Source organism: Gracilinanus agilis, chromosome 1 (assembly GCF_016433145.1).
Source record: "Gracilinanus agilis isolate LMUSP501 chromosome 1, AgileGrace, whole genome shotgun sequence".
NCBI classification, from domain to species: Eukaryota; Metazoa; Chordata; class Mammalia; order Didelphimorphia; family Didelphidae; genus Gracilinanus; species Gracilinanus agilis.
Window position 1 is genome coordinate 142,283,847 of NC_058130.1, and position 19,990 is coordinate 142,303,836.

A 19,990-nucleotide genomic window follows, 5' to 3' on the forward strand; every position below is an offset into this window, starting at 1 on the left:
GTTTCCACCCAGGCTGTCTGACCCGATGTCTAGTGTTCTTTCCTGCTGCAGATTATCACCTCCTTATTTTTTACCAAGGACTCAAAAGAACAGCTGCTATTTGTTAGGAGATGAAATTACTTGATATGATTTCCCTCTGAGGCAATGTGGTGAGGTGAAAAGAAACAGAAAGAACACTGTACCTGCAGTCAGAGGATCTGGCCCAGAGTCCTGTTTGGGCCACTCACTACCTACGTGTCTCTACAAATCATCTAATCTCTCTGAGCCTGTTTCTTCATCTGTAAATTAAAGAAAATGTTCTACATCAATGGTTCCCATTTGGGATAAGGACCCCAGTGGGAGTGGAAGGATGGAAAGATAAATCATGCAGAGTTAACAAAAGGATCTTGGAATCCATGAAATACTCGTTTTCATCTAGATTTAACTACAATAAAATATACAGCACGACAGTATAATAAATAAGCAAAAGGCTGGTTCTCAGACACACACACACACACACACACACACACACACACACACACACACATATACATTACTGTTTCTCAAACAAATGAGATGGTCTTATGATTAAATAAAACAAAATTATTATTGAATTCAGAGAAACTTCTTGTCATCAATTTCCCCTGATGCTAGTGTAACATCTAACAAGTGGGGATATATTAACAAAATAAAAAAAAATTTCCCCATTTAAAAACAATTCTCATCCTCCAAAAAGGTAGGGAACCAATGAGACTATCACCCTTCCAGCTCTAAAATCGATGACTTTATGAACTTTTCTTTTCAGAATACTTTTTTACCCTCTCTTTTTCTGAGGATAAAATCACCCTCCTCTTTGCTATGGTTATTTGTACCACTTGTGCCCTTGATGACTAGCCTGCTCTTCTCTTCTGAGATATCACGACACAAAATGACCCTGGACACAGATATTATTGATTCTGCATGCACATTTATTTCTGGGGCCTGATGGTTCACTACAGATGCCATCACATCTTTCTCCTTTTCACTGTCAACTTCCAAAAATTGCCAGCAGGTATTCCTCTAAGGCCAGCCTGCATGGCCTTCCATTCCTTTCATTAAAAACTGACATTCCTCAATCTGGCCATAACCTCCTTTCATTCCCTTTCTCTTTAGGCCTCATACCTCCTAAAACTCTTCTTTATCCTCTTCAGAACCTCCAGTCACTCCACTCCTCAGGCCACTGCTCTTGCTCTACCTTTACTTTGCTCTCTTGCCAATGTCAATCAATGCTATCAGCTGTATATACTGTTCTGCTCATCCCATGCAAAGTTCCAACTCTACTCCCACTATGAACCAAATCATTCACTGCTGGAAATAGCTGGAGAAATCACAGAACCTTACTGACTTGGTTTACACTCCAGATTTTTTATCTAATGCACCTGGGCTTTACTGCAATAAGGTGATTCTTTTATTCCTTACTAATTTCCTTTCTCACTTCCACTAAAGTTATTCCAAACCTTCTCTTCTCAACCCTCCAATACTTCCCCCTCCCCAATTTTCCCAGTTGAGTTTTTTTCCCAGTTGAGTTTCTTTACCAAGAAAATTGAGGCCATTCACTTCTTCCCTCTTTCTTCTCATCTCACATCCCTCTGACATTATCTTTTAATCTCTCCTTTTATCCAGTCTCTTATAATGAAATGGCCCTTCTCCTTGTTAAGCCCAGCTCCTCTATATTGCTCTTGATCACATTCCTTTCCCATCTCCTCCAACAATCATGCTCTTTCCCTTTCTAATCATCAATCTCCTCCTATCTACTGATTTCCTTTTCTGCTGCCTACAAACACATCCAAGTCTCCCCAATCCCTAATAATATCCTCATGAATCCCCTACTGTCCCCTCAAGCTGTAAACCTATATATCTCTTCCCATTCTCAGCCAAATTCCAAAAAGCCATTTACACACTTTGCCCCCATTTCTTCTTCTCTCCTTGAACTCTACAATCTGACTTCTGATCTCCTCACTGGACTGAAATAGCACTCTCCAAAGTTATAATCAACAAATCTATAGGGTTTTTTTTTCAGACCTTCTTCTTTTTTTTTTTTTAAACCCTTACCTTCTGTCTTGGAGTCAATACTGTGTATTGGTTTCAAGGCAGAAGAGTAGTAAGGGTTAGGCAATGGGGGTTAAGTGACTTGCCCAGGGTCACACAGCTGGGACATGTCTGAGGCCAGATTTGAACCCAGGACCTCCCATCTCTAGGCCTGGCTCTCAATCCACTGAGCTATCCAGCTGCCCCCTCATTCTTCTTAACTTTGCTGAAGCCTCCCACCCTGTTGACTACCCTCTTTTCTTGGATACTCTCCCCTCTGAGTTTTTAATGACACTGTTCTTTTATGGTTCTCTTCTTACCACTTCTCAGTCTCCTTTGATAACTCATTATCCATATCCTACTCTATAACTGTATAATCTAAGGCTATGTCTAGGCCCCCTTCTTTCTAAATATTCCTCATTAGCCCTAATGGGTTTATCAGCTCTATGAAGATCTATATATCTATCTAGTCCCAGTCTCTCTCCTGAGCTTCAGTCTCAAATCACCAGTTGCCTATTAGATATCTCCAATGTTTATCCCAGAGACATCTCTGTTACACGTACATGAGACATGTACAAAATAGAACTCATCCTATCCTCTAACCAAATTGTTCTACCAAACTTCCCAATTTCTATCAAAAGTACATTCTTGCAGTTTCCCAGGTTTATAATCCCAATGTCATCCTAACCCTTCACTATCCTTTAACCTACATATATTATCCTTTGCCAAATACTGTCATTTTTTTTTTAAACCCTTGTACTTCGGTGTATTGTCTCATAGTTGGAAGATTGGTAAGGGTGGGCAATGGGGGTCAAGTGACTTGCCCAGGGTCACACAGCTGGGAAGTGTCTGAGGTCATATTTGAACCTAGGACCTCCTGTCTCTAGGCCTGACTCTCACTCCACTGAGCTACCCAGCTGCACTGTCATTTTTTAATCACCTCATATCTCTTTTTCTTATATCTCTCCTTTTTCCTCACTCAAATATTCACCACCTTAGTTCAGTTCCTCATCACCTCTCTGTGGTGAACGAAAGATGAAACGACTGAAGAAACCAATGTTCAGGCTGCTGAGCATTTGGATCTAAGCAATGTAGGCCAATTGTTCAGCAAACTGGGACCAGATCTCCTCAGCTTAGGCCTGGACCCTGAATACAGGGGGAAACAGACTTTTATACATTAAATCCAATTAATCAAATAAGGTCAATTAATTAAAAGGAAATAATACAACATTAGGTAATTTGATTTCTAATTGGAAGAAAGACTTAGACTTTCCAAGCTGGGAGGGGGAGAGTGAACGAGTGCAGTTCTCTGAATTCAGAAAAAGAGGTAATCTACTCCCTTAAAATAGCTGAAAACGATCAAAGAGCATGGACACAATAACTGATTAATCAGATTTTCAGATATGGCATATGGGTTGCTTAAGATGTATAATTGTGAGAAAACTCCTTGCATCAATCTTAGAATCTAACTGCAGGGGCAGCTGGGTGGCTCAGTGGATTAAGAGCCAGGCCTAGAGATGGGAGGTCCTGGGTTCAAGTCTGGCCTCAGACACTTCCCAGTTGTGTGACCCTGGGCAAGTCACTTGACCCTCATTGCCTACCCTTACCACTCTTCTGCCTTGGAGCCAATACACAGTATTGACTCCAAGATGGAAAATAAGGGTTTAAAAAAAAAATAAAAAGAATCTAACTGCATTTCTGGTCAACATAAGCTAGGTCCTTAGTGAAGGGTGTCTAAACAGGGGTACAGGTAGTTCAGTTTCCCAGTGTTGCAAGGCTAGGTTCAAACAATGTAATATGGTTTTCTCCCAATTCTCACACCTTAATAAAGTTTTCTCACAAGACAAAATTTGGAGTAGACCCATACCTGAACAGAAAAGCAACTGAGCTAACTCCAAAACAGTCACAAAACGGTGTCAGTGTGGTTCCTTTAATTGCCTCCATTCCCACTGGGACCCATTTGCTGTTCTAATCCCTTCAATTCTCTCATCTAGCTGGGACCATGGCAATGGCTTCCTAATTGGTCTCCCTTCCTGAAGTCTCTCACCACATGAATCCATCCTCCACACAGCTTTTTCCTAAAGCTCAGCTCTGAATGAATTCCAGTGGCTTCCACTGCTTCTATGATCAAATGTAAACTTATAGTATGGTCCCACCCTCCCTCTCCAACTTTATTATATGGTGCTCCTTTAGCCTGCACCCTATTGGTCAGCCTTGACCTTCTCTTTGTACTTCACAAGTAGCCATCCATGAACTGTCTCCATGCTTTTGTCCTAGTCCTCCATATTTGGAAATGCATTCCCTCCTCACCTCCACCTGGGAGAATCCCTTACTTCCTTCAAGATTCAGCCCAAGCACCAAATTCCAAACAAAGTCTTTCCTGATCCTCTCAATTGCTAATGTCTTTCCTCTCTAGCTACCTTATATTTAACTAACTTGTAATTATTCTCAGTTTATTCTGAATATGCTTATATATGTTCAAGTTTTCTTCCCCTTAGAATGTAAGTTTCTTCAGAGTAGGGATTATTTCATGGGTTACATAGGGTGAAAGTTTAACAGAATGAACTTCAAAGGAGAAAAATTGCTGAATGATGATGGCAAAGAATGGGCCCCAAAGTGGCAGCAGGGAGCAAGGGGTGCTCTGATTTCTACTGCAGGACCAGCACATCTCAGGGTTGGAGGATGGTAGAAGACACAACCAGTGCCAGATATGACAGCCAAGGATTCAGTGTTATCTCAGAGAAGCCCAGTTTCAGTGAAGGCAAGTATATGGAAGGAGTAGTAAGGGAAGAGATCCAGAAGGAAAGGAAGTTTGTTCCTAATGAAGCAGGAATTCCAGAGGGCACAATAAAAATAGGGGCTGATAGCAATTGGGGAAAGGATGAACAAATGGTGGCATGTGAATGTACTGGAATATCACTAAACTGTAAGAAATGATGTGTGTAGTGAATACAGAAAAACAAGGTAAGATCTATATGAACTGAGGTAGAGTGAAGTGAGCAGAGCCAAGAACACAATATATACAGCAATTATAACAATGTAAATAGAAAGAACAATGACACACCAGAAAATCAAAACTAAAAGTAATAAAATTATAAAGATCAAGTAAGGCTCGAATGAAGAGATATGAGAAGATGGAGGTGGCAGGTCTACAGGTGTCACAACATTCCATGTGTTTTCAGAATTTTTCTATGTAGTGATCACTTGTGCTACCTTTTTTCCCTCTTTATCCATTTTGTCATATCAGATGGCTCTCTGGGAATGAAAGAGAGAGGAGGAGGAATAGTTAGGATAACTCTGGCCATGCAAGAAACAGAAAATAACAATGGAAACAAAAAAAGGAAGGTAAAGGGCAGAGTTGGAGTGAGATTTGGGTGGAGCAAGGTAGGTGAGGATGGGATGATGAGATGAGAGCTGGAGAATGGGGATAGTTTACTCCTAGGCAGGTGGAAATTAATAGGACAGGAAAGTAACAGGTGGTAGGAGTTTGCTAAACATAGATATGATAGTTTGGGTGGCAAATGAAGTGAATGCTCTGTCTCCTTGGAATGATATTGTCAGGGAGAAAGACCAGGAGCATTGCGTGCTAGTCTTGGCCTGCTCCTCCAGGAGGGGCATACTAGGCCTTGGTCACTCTCCCAAGGTGGACAAGGCTCTAATTTTGGGAAAGGTCTGTGTGGGAAGAGGCCCAGTGCCTCAGAACTAATATAATTATTTCCAAGGCCTACCTCTTCCCAGAAGAAACTTTCTTCAACCACTGTAGCCTACATTCATCCTTCCCTCCTCTCCAGCTAGTAATTAGGTATTGCTAGATATATGTATGCAACCAGTCGATCAATGGCTCCAGTCAACATCCCAAAGACTAGTTAGACCAAATCACCCCTCCCTGCCCACCACTCCCTTAAATATGCTACCTTTCCTGAGGGCAAGAATTATATTCCTTTTCTATTTTGTATACCCTGCATTTAGTCCAGTATCTGGAACAGTGTTTAATAAATGCTTATTTCATTTTTTTTGCCACTTTCCAGCAGTTTCCTTGCATCTCTAGCACCTTCCTTTTCTGACTCCTCCTTTTCCTCCTGGTCCTTGTGATTCTGGGCTCTGACTGGTGAGCATTCAGCCATGTCTCAGGCATTTCCATGCCATTCCAAAACACACACCTTGCCAAGCTCTAGCTCTGAGAATAGTAATTAAATCAACTTTATTATTCCTAGAAATAAAATGTCATTTTCCTTATAATACTACTCACCCTTCCCGCTCCCTGGCAATCCCTTCCCTAAATATGGTATCCTTCCCTATTAGAATGTAAGCTCCTTGAGGGCAGAGACTATCTTGCTTGATGGAATTTGTATCTCCAAGCCCTAGGGCAGAGCCTATGCTCATTGCTCCATCATATTCTCCACCAAGAAAGTATGCTGCTAGATAGCAAGGGCTCTTTTTCCATCTCTTCTGTAGTAAATCATACAAGTCTAGGCACACCAATGGACCAAGGGAAAACTCCTTGATCTGAAGCTGCTATTATTACTGGCATTCTTAATCTGGCATACTCCTTCTGGCTTTCCAAACTATCTGAATTTTGTCCTTAAAATTCTGGAGTAAAACTCCCTTCCTCTTGTTCAAGTAACAAGATCGAGGAGAAAAGCAAAGGAGCTGAGGCTGAATTATTCCCAATGCAGAGAGAATGCCAGCCCCTTCAAGAAAGCCTGAGACAGAACTGTCTTGCAGAGGAAACAGGACAATCCACTTCTTGGGGTAGGGAGTAAAGGGGAAGAATTAAAATGGTCATATTAAAATAACTGTTAGTTACTGTTCCAAGATTTCTTAGGTAAGCACCTCACCATACTGTTCAGAGCAACTGGGCTTCCCCTTTCCCTCTTGGTTATTTACTAGCTGATTAATCAATTAGTATTTATAAAGCTAAGACACATACCTCAAGGAGTTCTTGGGTGCTAACCCTCCCAAGGCCTATCATGGCAATGGCCTTCCCCAGAGGCCTAGCCCTTGGATCGAAGCCTCAATAGCCTCAATGATTCTGACAGCCACAGTGCTCCAGGTGCCTGTGGGAAGGTCCAAGAAGCTCTGAAAAGCAATCTCAGTGATGGAAGTCCCATCTGTGCCCATCCAACTGTAGGACTCTCTTCTTCCTCCTTAGCTTGAATTTTTAAAAATCTATTTCTTAGGGGCAGCTGGGTAGCTCAGTGGAGTCAGAGTCAGGCCTAGAGACAGGAGGTCCTAGGTTCAAACCCGGCCTCAGCCACTTCCCAGCTGTGTGACCCTGGGCAGGTCACTTGACCCCCATTGCCCACCCTTACCACTCTTCCACCTATGAGACAATACACCGAAAGTACAAGGGTTTAAAAAAAAAATCTATTTCTTCTTTATTTCTCTATGTCTTTTCTTAGAAGACAGCAGGTGGGAAAGGGAAATGTCATATAGTGAAAAAAGGAAGGAGCAGTCAAAGGATCCTAAGGTCCTGGGATTTATACTTGGAAAGGGCCTTTGAGACCATTAGATCCAGGCCCCTTCATTTTATTCTAGATGAGAAAAGGATCATCCCAATATCATACAGGTAGTAAAGAACAAGAGCTTGGACTGTGGCCATGGCCCCCCAAATCCAGTTTGCTTGCTGCCTTTCAGATAAGAACACACTTCCCCATGAATCTCTGCAGAGGTGGAGAACCAGCAAGGTAGAACACTGGATATAACACGAGACTTTTTCAATATGTTGTTAAGTTTTGCTGAACTTTTTTCCCTTCCTTTTTAATAATCCTTTAGTAATCCCTCTAATAGGGAAGGAAAAGCATAAAATGTAAAATGGAGATAACATGTGTTCTTACAATAAATGACCAATATGGAAGTGTATTTTGCATGACAATAAAATTTTTTAAATAAAAAATAAACAAAAAGAATCATGCTACTTTGCTAGCAGAATTAAAGGCTAAAGGAAAGAATTTTGAAGTGCTGGCTTAGAAGAGAAGCTGGTTTCATAGAAGTTTGTCTCCTTTGGAAACTCAAAGAGTCTTCCCTGCCTCATGCAGCCACCTGGATGACACTATGGAGGACCTGGGCCTGGGCTCCATCACAATGTCTGGCCTTACTCACCTTGGCTAGAGACATTCATGCAGAAGTACATTCCATAGATGATGTACACATACAGTGTCCCTGGCTTCATGAACATGCCTTTGTTTCGAGGTGTCTGTCTGCCCCCCCTTGAGTGTGCTGCCTCATCGTCAGCTCCCAAGTATGCCTCTGTTTCAACCACTCGGCCTCGAACTTCAGTGCCATCAGGTAGTCTCCGGACCAATACCTGAAAAGTGAATTGCAGAGTTCTTAGATGAATGAGCCCAACTTGGGAAGGACAGGAGAGGAAAGGATCAAATTATTAAGTTATTACTAAAAATAACAGGCCAGGCCCTGTACCATTAAGCATGGGCTGCCCTCCTCCCACCAGGTATTCTCCCATTGCTTCTGGCACACCACCATCTGGGGCATCATGGAGGAACACTGAAGGCCTTAGACTTAAGAATTAGGAGACCCGAGTTCTAAACCTGCTAAGTTCAGACCTCTTCCATAGTAACTAATCCCTCAAAAATCCCATACATGTCCTTCCTGACTCTTTGCTTCCTCCCCCAGACTGAATGAGTCAGAGGGTGAGGAGCATCCACACTCATCATCAGCTCCGTCTCATTTCTGCACCTTTGAACATTTCTTAATTGGTTCCCAACCAAAGCCCAACACAAAATTGCAGAGAAAGGCATGACCAGGATGAAGCTCTTATCTGTTCGACTCCTCATACAAGGGAAAAAAGTCCCAGGGCATTGCTGACCCCAACGATCAGCCCAGAGGAAAAAAGAAAAGCTATCTGAGGTAATGTCAGCAGAGCCCTGAAGAGAGGCTGGGCAGTCAGCGTGGAACAGGGATGTGCTAAGCACTCCAAATGTGGGAGGTACACCAGGGAGAACAATTCAACATGGCCCTCAAATAAAAGGAACTTTCCAAGTAGCTAACTAAACTCTTTTCCAGATAGCGTTTGCCTCACCATTTAGTTTCTTTATACTAACATGTGGCCCAAGCCTTCCTATTTCCTTAATTAGACTCATTCTAACCTTTCCATTATAAAACCAACCCAAGTGGTTTGGGATGACTATACAAAGGGACTGCACTTAACTGTGCTCAGATGACTGCATTCTGAAGCCAGAGCCAGGGTCATCCTAGTCTCCTAATGGAGTTACCAGAGCCCTGACAGGTCACAGCTGCAGTCCAAAAGTCATTTGTGATCACAACCTCTAGTAAGAAAATAACAGTCGTGGGATCCCTGGATGGCTGAAAAGATGGTCATTTGAGGTCAATTGCCATTTCTGACTATGGTTTCAGGATCATGAGATTTCGGCCTAGAAGGGACTTAACAATAATCTTGTCCATCCACCTAATTTTGCAAAAAACAAAACAGACTCCCAGAGAGAAGGTCAGGAGGTCAGACAAGTAAGAAGCAGCACAGCCAGAATTTAAACCCAGGGCCTCTGACTCCAAGCTCGAGGTCCTTTGACACTATGCCATTGCTTGGCTTGATGAAGAGGATGTACTTTGAAGGAGGCAGAAAGAACAAGGAAAATTCTGGTTCTGACAGTCTAGGAGCAGAGGTGTGACTTCATTCCATTCCAGAGCCAGCTTTAGTTTCTAAAACACATGTAAGAATTGAGCTAAGGGACTAGAGCTCTTCTTAGCTGGCTGTGGGCAATGAGATGAGGGTCTCAAAGTCAGAAGGCTTAGGGCCTAAAAGTTCAACAGGAGTCAAGAATGCAAAATGATATCCAAGAAACTGAATGTGATCTTCATCAAAGAGAAGCAATATGGTATAGACCTAAGCAAGACTCCTCATTAGGGGCAGTATAGTTCAGTGGAGAGAGCAAAGAACAATGAACTTGGAATAAGGATTTCAATCCCACCTTTGGCACTTTACTAGCTATGTGATCGCGGATGGGTAACAATCTCTCTCGTAATGAGAGAAGGAGGTATGTCACACTGGTCAGACTCCATCTGACACAGTTATCAATCAATGACCATATTTTAGAAGGAAATCAATAAGCTCAAGAGTACTGGGGACGGAGAAGAACCTCAATATCATGTCACCTGGGGCTCAGCTGAAGGAACTAAGATATTTAGCCTGAAGAAGAAAAGTCTCATAACGCAAAGGAAGCAAATTCATTTTGCCTGGGTTGAAGAGAGGCTATTCAAAGGTGGCCCAGGCCCACTGCCTGCCTCAGACATGTCCAAGAGGAGGCTGGATGAGTGCTGGGTTCCACTGTGCTACAGAAGGGGTCTTGTTGAAGTAGTATTGATTTAATTGGCCTCCGAGGGTTCTTCCATCTCCGAGCTCCAACATTAATTACCATTTCTTAGCAGGACCCTAACATTACCTCACCTTTAGAAGCCTCTTTTTTCTTCTCAGTAAGATGGACCTAATGTGATACTTGTATTCCCAGGCTCACAAGACTGATGTGAGGAAAGTGCTTTTGTCAACTGTAAAATGCAATATCATCATCATCATCAATGCTCTTACTAAGGGCCTGAGGGCTCTTTCTACAAAGAATTTGTTATTTTTAAAAATGATAAAGGCTGATATTATGAGGATGACTAATATTTTAATTAAGGCCATGTTGGTAGAATAAAATCGACCAAGCACCTGTAAAAATTTCAAATTGCCGCCTCAGCCATTACATTCAGTACCTTACCTAATCTTTTCTACATCCCCCAGAGAACAAGCTCAGGTAGCAAAGAGAGCCTGCCTCCAATGAGGCCAAGAGTCTTATATCCTTCTCTTACATCATCACACTTCCTGTCTGCCTCCATTTTTACAAGAGGAATCATGGGAAATGTAGTTTCCAAAGTTCCCAAAACATCCACAGGAAGTTTGTCATATATCTACATATCTTAAGGCTCAAATGAGCCCCAAAATACCTCTAAATGGAACCCCAGAACTTATTTAAACAACACAAATTCAAAGCATGAAAACCTTTTCATGTCCTTTTCTGACCTGGGCTGGGGCAACCTGGTGGTCCCCCGTTCCCAGGGGTCACCTTATTGAAGCCAAAGTTAGTGCAGACACCCGATCAGCATAGCACTCAGAAGCCCAGAACTCCTGGGCTCAAGCGATCCCCCAGCCTCAGCCTCCTAAGTAGCTAGGACTACAGGGTTCATGTCCTTTTCAAATGGAAACAGGGTGGTCCCACTTGGTAAGTGGAGAAAAGAAGCCCCAGTGAATTATCCAATGTTACCATCAATGACAGACTTAGAACTGGGTCAATCAATCAATCAATCAATCAGACAGCATTTACTAAGACCTATTATGGACTAGGCTCAGGACTCTTGACTCTTAGGCTTGGGTTTTCATCACCCATATGACTGAGGCATGATCTGATGTATATTTATTTTCCACACCAAAACCCTTAAGACAACTAGAGTGGGTAGGCCCAAAAACATGGTAAAAGAGCATTTTTATTCTTGGTCTTATTTGTGATGTATAAAGCCATCATAATTGGTAGGTAAACAGGGTTAAGTGACTTGCCAAAGGTCACACAGCTAGGAAGTGTCTGAGGTCAGATTTGAATGAAAAAGGATGAGTCTTCCTGCCTATAGGCCTGGCACTCTATCCATGGTGCTATCTAGCTGCCCTGTGGGGTTGCATTAGTTAACCACTAAGGTTTCTTCCCATGATCCTATGACTGCACTGTCCTTCAGACATAACCTGTACCTCTTCAACTCCAAGCCTTTACTTATAATATTCTCTATCCTGTAAATGTCCTCAATCCCCTAAGTTACCAAGAATTCTAACCCATTCTTTAAAGTCTAACTCAAATGTCATTACCTACATGAAGTTAATATTAATAATAACCTTCTTCCTAAATACATTTTCATATAATGTTGCGTATTATAGTTATCTGCATTGGTGACTTATCCCCCTGTGAGACTGGAAGTTCCACGTGTGGGCTACATCCTACAAAAACTTTTGATTTCTCCCAGTGCCTCTGTACACAGTTGGTTGTTAATACACGCATCAGAAAGAATAAGTAACAGACAGCACATTCTGAGTTGCCAAAAAACCAAAAAACAGAAAGTGGACTACCATTAAGACCTAGCTAAACAAACTGGCATATGAATAAATGAATAAATGAATGAATGAATGAAAAAGCATTCAAGTGTTATTATGTGCCAAGCACAGCAGAGGATACAAAAACATAAACATGAGAACACACTCCCTCCTCTCAAGAAACTTCCATTCTAATAGAGAGAGAGAAGAGTGGGAGGTGGGGGTTTGTGTGACCAGGGAGGGATATTTTGGTCTGGAAAGTTACAGGAATAGTGAATGGAGCTTTAGAGATACAGAATGACACATTTCCAGGAACAGAGACAGAGCTGAGTTGATTATGATTCCAGAATTGGACAGCTTGGGGAAGATGGCGGGTGACATGTGGGTTGATAGGGACCCAGACAAGATAGAGTGGATAACAAAGCATGGGTCAATCAAGATAGCAGGATCCTACGGCAGGAAATCAGTAAATGAAAGAGTTAAGTCCTCCAGGGCGGTGGTGTCAAACTCAAGCAGAAACAGGGAACACTAATCTATACATAAGAATCCCTGCCGATGCATCCAGGCTTAGTTTGAAAATGCAATGTTTATGCTTTACTGCATTCTTGCTTATTTTGTTAAATGTTTCCCAATTACATTTTAATCCACTTCTGGCAGTAATAAGGAGTACTGTGCCATGCCCACCAGCCACCATGTATGTGACACCTCTGTTCTGGGGTCTGGTTTCTGATTAGAAAGGAACAGGGGCTGATGAGAAAAGCAGAATATTATTGTACTGAAGAAATGATAGCTATGAAGGATTCAGAGACACATGGCAAAGCTTAAAGGAACTGAGGCATAGTAAAGAAAGCAGAATCAGGGAAAAAAAACCTTTGTAAAATGATGACAGTAATAAAAATGAAAACGATGCTTAAAGGAAGCTAAACTCGGGTTATGAGCAATGACCAATTTTGGTTCCAGAGGACAGATGGATGCTCTTCTCATTAGAGACAGGGCACTTCTGAGAATTAGATGTTACATATACATATACTATGACATTCAGTGGCTATATTAGTTTTGCTTAACTATTTCTTTCCATGACAAGAAGGCTGGAGTTGTACAGGGAAGGGTAAAACTGATTCTGGGAAACTATGAGGTAAAAAAAAATGAAAGGCAGCAATTTTAAAAAAGAATAGATAAATATTCCCCAGTGTCTGGCATACAGTGGGTACTTAATAAATATTTATTGACTGGTTCCTTTTTTAAAACCAACATATTCCTTTTTTGAAACAACAGATAAAATTGCTGGGCTCTGCTTACTTACCTCCAGATTGGCTTCAGCATGAGATTTTTCCATGTAGATTATTATCCAAGTGAACTTCTCAAAGGAAGTCAAAGTATAGAAAACCAATGCTGGGGGTGGGTGGGGAGGGTGGTAGTCAGGGAAGAATGGAGAATCTGACAGCGCATTCTGTACCAATCACCCAGGGGTTTTTGCCCCGAGTTTCTAAAGGAAATGCCCAAGTCTTGCAAGCTCTCCTGCTCATTCAGAATGGGACACATGTACTGGAAGTCACAAATAAAAGTTTGCAGCTGCCTCCAAAGTCCCCTCTACATAGGCAAAGCATCCCTGGCTTTCTGAAAACCACAGCTTAAGTTCCAAGCAGGAAGATTGGCTTTGTTTCCAACTCACAGAAAATCATCTCTTGGAACCCAAACTGGCCAAATTGCTTCCCTCTAGATAGAACCTGACAGATGTAGAGGGACTGCTCTCCCCAGAGATTGGGAATGATTGTTCATTTGTAAATAAAACACCCTTCCTGCAGGTGGAAAATGGTCATTATTCAAAACAGGGAGACCAAAAATAGCTTAGTCAACAAAACACACTCCCAGGCTGATCAAAGTGACCCTCAAACACAATTGGGCTCTCTTTCCACTAAGAAGCAATAGTGGGGGATGGGGAGGGATAATGGAGCCCAGAGAACTTTGAACCACAGACCACTTGGGCAGTCATTCAGCTCTCCACAAGGCAGGAAAGCAATGGGCAGCTTATAGGAGTTAAAGACCATTCTGGCGGAGAGCCATGGAAAGGGGCCCAGTCTGACAGAGGAAGCACCTAGGGGAGAACCATTATAATATCATTAGCATCAGAAATGTACTGGCAAGGAAGGCCAGGGCTGCTGGAATACAAAATGCATTCAATGAATTGGGATTATCATTCAGAAAAGCCTGAGAAGTTTCTGGCCACAGAAAGACTGTTCATTGCTGTCTGAGACCAGCACAATCAAAGTCAGTGAGGGGGCTTTCAGAACCAGCCTGAGAGGCCTTAGAACTGGATGCAAAATCCACTTAGAACCAAACACTGACCATTTGTGAGAAACACTGTGAATCTCACCATGAGCAAGAGGAATCAACGGTTTCCAAGGACTCCCCATAGAAACTCTACAGCTTTCCCTCAGTAGTGATGGCAATCTAGTCAGAAGAGAACACCCCCCTTGGGCAAAGGGGGGAAAATGAAGGCCAAAGAAGAGCCAGGAGTAAGTCAGACTGCCCAAGGCCACTGCTAGCTAGTTAATGACTGAGCCAGGCTCAAACTCCAAGGCTCTTCCCACTCTATCTGAGGGTCCAAGGGCAGAGAACAGGCCTTCGTTGACAAATAGGGACTAAGTACCTCTGTGGAGGCGCAGTCATTATGACAAAATTAGATCACTGAACCAAAAAGCATTTATTAAGTGCCTATGATGCACCAGGTGCCATTTGAAAATATATAATTGTCGACGTGGAATCTAAGAGACCCCCAAATTGTGGCCTGGTGGGATCTGATGAAGCCCAAGTTTTAGGAATAGCTTGTAAGTTGGAGACCCCCAAAGCTTGTGCTTGTTCCCTGTTCCCTGTTCCCATGAGAATCTACCCAGAAGGGAATCTCAGGCTAGCAGTTGCAAACTGAATAATGGACTCTAGGGTAAATGCTAAGTGTCAGTCTTATAAGCTGAAGGTTCTAAGTTAGATACGTGGTACAATGGGAGAAGCTTCTAAGGCAAAAGAATCACTTAGCTTTTACCCTAGGGTCCATTATTCAGTCTGCAACTGCTAGCCTGAGATTCCCTTCTGGGTAGATTCTCATGGGAACAGGGAACAGGGAACAAGCACAAGCTTTGGGGGTCTCCAACTTAAAAGCTATTCCTAAAACTTGGGCTTCATCAGATCCCACCAGGCCACAAGTTTGGGGTCTCTTAGATTCCACTTCGACAAATGAATACAACAACGTAAAAAAAAAAAGGACAACAAAATAATCAGAATTGGATGTTGCAAAGTCAGTGACCAAGATTGGCCCCAAAAAGACATCTTCCCCTTACTTCTTTGCATGGCATGGGCACATGCACTGCACACACACACACACACACACACACACACACACACACACACACACACTCTCATTCATTCTCATTCTCTCTCTCTCTCTCTCTCTCTCTCTCTCTCTCTCCAGTTAATGCATTCTACCCAACACATTACTCTCAAAATTATGCTAACTGGAGGTTTCCAAAAGCTTCAGACACCAATTTCAGTTGCGTTGGACTCAAAAGCCCTCAAATTTAGCTCTAGTCCATAAGCACCACATGGTGCTGTCACTGAGGGTGATTTCCTTTAGCTCCCTCTATTGTTACTAAAATGGCCCCAAAAATCTATCCTAAGCCTCAACATAAAGGCACTAATCCCTCTTCCTACCTCTCAGAGGTAAAGAGGACAATCTAGAGGTTGCCAGATCAGATATTTAGACAAGCTATTCCCCAAAGTAAACCCTGGTCAAAACACCAGGGCAAGGTGAGAAGGAAAAGAACACAAAAGATGAGGAAGGGGGCTCATGTTCACAAAGGCAAAAACCAATCAGAGGAGGAAAAGGAGGGATCATTGCAGAAGTTTTCAGAGGAAGAAAGCAAAATTATCAATATTCATATAAAAATGCTTTAAATTACTAATAACTAGAGAAATGTGAATTAAAACAGCTCTGAGGTACTACCTCACTCTTGTCAGATTGGTTAAGAAGACAGAAAAGGACAATAACAAATTCTGGATGTGGGAAAATAAACATACTAATGTACTGCTGGTAGAGCTGTGAACTGATCCAATCATTCTGGAAAGCAATTTGGAACTACAGTAAAAAAGCTATCAAACTGTGTATAAATATAAATACATGAAAACAAACTGTGTTTAACCTCTGATCCAGAACTATTGCTACTAGGTCTACACGCCAAAGAGATCAAAGAAAAAAGAAAAGGACTTATATGTACTGAGCAAAGATGCCAATACTGACCACTGGCCTCCAGTAATGTTAAAATGTAATTGGGAAATATTCAACAAATTAAGTAAAAATACAATATAGCATTGATAATATTAATATATGGTTTTCTAAGTCAATATGCTGCTTGCAGGGATCCTTCTGTAGGGCTTAGTGGCTCTGTTGCTATTTGCATTTGATGCCACTGGAATAGAGAATCAATTCACAAGGAATAAAAGGATCGCTTCTTCATATGGAGCTTTAAGGTCTATGAAACACTTCATGAAGCAGCTAGGTGGTAAAATGGTTAGAGAATAGGCCCAGAGCCAGAAAGACATCTTCCCAAATTCAAGTCTGGCCTTAGACACTAGCTATATGACCTTGGGCAAGTCACTTAACCCTGTCTGCCTCAGTTTCCTCATTTGTCAAATGAGCTGAAGAAGAAAAATGGCAAACCACTCCAAAGTCTTTGACATGGAGTCACAAAGAGCCAGACATGAGTGAAATGACCAAACAACAATTTCTCATAATAATCCTGTGTAATAAGTAATATGATGATTATTATGATTCCCATTTTAGAGATGAGAAAATTGAGCCTCAGGGAAACTAAGAGACACAGAACCAGAAGTTTCTAAGGGAACTTAGAGGTTTTTTGGTTCAACCTCCTGTGGCATACTATTGACCAATATGGTAAATGTGGCCCACTCAGTAAGTGCACTTGTTTCCCACGGCTGCTGGGAGAAGAGCATGGGGCATACTGCAATGCACTAGACTAGAGAAATGTGAGCTGTTGTTCTTACTGGGAGGGGAGGTGTATCTGGAAGCATGTGCAGAACCGACTGGAAGGGAGAGCCCAAAAAGGGAGGAGAGAGGTTGGTCAGGAGGATGCTGCCAGAAGCCTGGTTTAGCAATAACGAGAGCAGGAGTAAGAAGAGCAGCAACCAGCTCTTCTCACCAATTTCCCGTTTCCAGAATTCTGTCCTGAGGAAGCTCCTCCCGCCCCCTCTCCTCATGAGCAGCTTGGCAGGAAAAGCCACCAAATCTGAATGTCTGCGAGGTGCCCACTGCTCTCCGTCCTGGCCTCTTCTCAGTCATGTGGGCCGTCCTCCCTGGCCAGCTCAGCCTGTCTGCCCAAGAGCCCGGCCTGGCTGTGCCCCCTTCCTCCCTCCCTCAGCCAGGATCCAACACCAACAACCTCTACTGAAAACAGCAAGAGAGGGTCTTTTTACTAACAAAACTGAAACTGCCGGAAGAGAAAGAAAATCCCCTAAAGTGAAATTGCAGGAAGTGTATCTGAGAGCTCTGGGAGGTCTTCCCCTGACAGGCTCATGAGGTGATTGCAGGAGGAAAACAGGCAGCGCCTCTTTGTCAAGTTCAACACTAGCGGCCGAGGGCCCAGTCACAACCTAGTGCACAAGTTCATACCAGGCTTCAAAGTTCCCAAAGTATCCTCCTCAAAGCAACCTGAGAAGGAGACAGAGAAAGCATATTATCCCCATTTTACAGATCTCCAGGATAAACATTCCCAAGCTCAAATCATGAACTTCCTTATAATATTCCTTACAGTTGTTCACCCACATTTTGTCTTCAGACCTGGCATGAGGGAGAACCTGCCAGGAGTGTTTCCTTATGCTGAGCCAAAATGATAATGTTCATTCACACCTCCATTCATTTAGCCAACATTTATTCAGTGACATTGATCAGGATAATGACCAAGAGCTTTTACTCAGCTCCTCTGTCTCTAAATCCAGACCTTTTCCCATTACATCATGCTGATCCCTAGCTAAAAATTATTCTCTAGTCCACCTGATTCTTTTTTTTTTTTTTAATCCTTCCTTTCTGTCCTATTAACAACTCTAAGACAGAGTGGCAAAGGCAAGGCAAACAGGGGTTAAGGACCTGCCCAGGGTCACACAGCTTGGAAGTGTCTAAGGCGAGATTTTAATCCAGATCCTCCAGACTCCAGGCCTGGTGCTCTAGCCACTGTGCCACCTAGACACTCCACCAACATGGCTCTTATGAGACTGTCTGGTCCAAAGGATTTGTCCTTTATATAGTGCCATGTTCGTTAGGTGAAAACATTGGCCAGATTTCTATTGCCACTGCGGTTTCTACTGAAGACCTCTGACCTTTGGCACTTCTCAGAAACACTTAGAACACTTGACTCAACAACAGCTTTGTTCCCCCTCCAAATCAACCCACCTCAGGACCCTCAAATTGGCATGAAAACTCCTATTAGAGGCACACACACATTCTCTCTGTTTCTGTCATTAATGCATTGTCCCAAACACATTACTCTCAAAATTATGCTAACTGGAAGTTTCCCAAAGCTTCGGAAACCAATTTCAGTTGCTTTGGACTCAAAATCCCCAAAATTTAGCTCTATTCCAAAAGTGCCACATGGTGCTGTCACCTTTAGCTCCCTCTGTTGTTACTAAACTGGCTCCAAAACCCATCCTAAGCCTCAACATTAAGGCGCCAAGCCCTCTTCCTACCTCTTGGGGGTAGCTGAGACAATCTAGGGGTTGTCACATCAGATATTCAGAAAGGCTATTCCCCAAGGTACCCCCTGGTCAAAATATCAGGGCTGGGTGAGAAGAAAAGTGCAAAAGGTGAGGAAGGGGGCTCATGTTCACAAGACAAAAACCAACTGTAGGAGGAAAATGAGGGATCATTGAAAGCAGTCCCTCCTGTACAATATAGTAACTAATCATAACCAAAGCTGAGAGGGAACACAGCATAAAGTTAATCAAAAAAGCAAAAGTTGTCTTGAGCTCCTCTCATTCCATATCTTGCCAACTATGGGACCTTTAATAAGTTACACCTTCTATAAAATGAGGATATCACCAAATACATAAGGTCAATCTCAGTTTCCTCAGCTGTAAAATGATATCACTAACCACATAAAGTTGTTGTTAAGATTGAATGCAAGACTGAGATATTACCTAAATAAGAGCTGTTATTACTGTATTCCAGAGCATGGAGTCTTTTCTGAGGCTGTGTAGCACCCTCTCCACAGGCCCCCTCTACTCCAGGGTTCCCATCAATCCTTGCTTCCTGGACATGCTCTGTGTGAGGGGACTGAAATGTGCGGCTCTGCCAGAATTCACATCCCCCACTTCCTTCAGTTAAGTAGCCAGGAAAGGAACCTGGGGAGATCTCTGGGGTCATCTGTACCATCCTGGTACTTACTTTGGGGCTACAACTTCACCCAAATGTTTTTCCTCAAATGTGGAGAAGAGACCTGCAGGCAATGGGACTAGCTAAAAGTCCTTCAACAGCTGTTTGCTGACACCATCTCCAACCTCCTCATTTTCCTGGAAAGCTATTCTTCAAAGCTGTTAATTATTTAGGTTTCACAAGCCCTAAGGTACCTGTGACTTAATTTGGGTACTTCAAGAACAATTCTGCTTTATGAATGTGTGTCCCCCAAAGAGATACCCATCAAAAAGAAAGAGGGAGAAAAGAGAGAAAGAAAAGAAAATCACTGAACTTCAGTTCTTCCAAACCACTTTGTCCAGTGTAGTCTAGTAAGTTAGTGGCAGAGACGTTACTAAAATCCAGGCAGGCATCCTGGGTCCTCAGGGGTCAGAATGGGAAGG

The 19,990-nt window shown here is 42.6% G+C and overlaps 1 protein-coding gene across 1 annotated transcript in view; it reads right to left on the bottom strand.

Annotated features, from left to right (window-relative positions):
* The window catches only part of MPG (N-methylpurine DNA glycosylase), a 60,200-nt gene that overhangs the window by 8,744 nt on the left and 31,466 nt on the right, over positions 1-19,990 (bottom strand). The window contains exon 3 of the mRNA XM_044657707.1: positions 8,149-8,353. Coding sequence (XP_044513642.1) covers positions 8,149-8,353 — 205 coding nt within the window. The remainder of the gene's footprint in view (positions 1-8,148; positions 8,354-19,990) is intronic.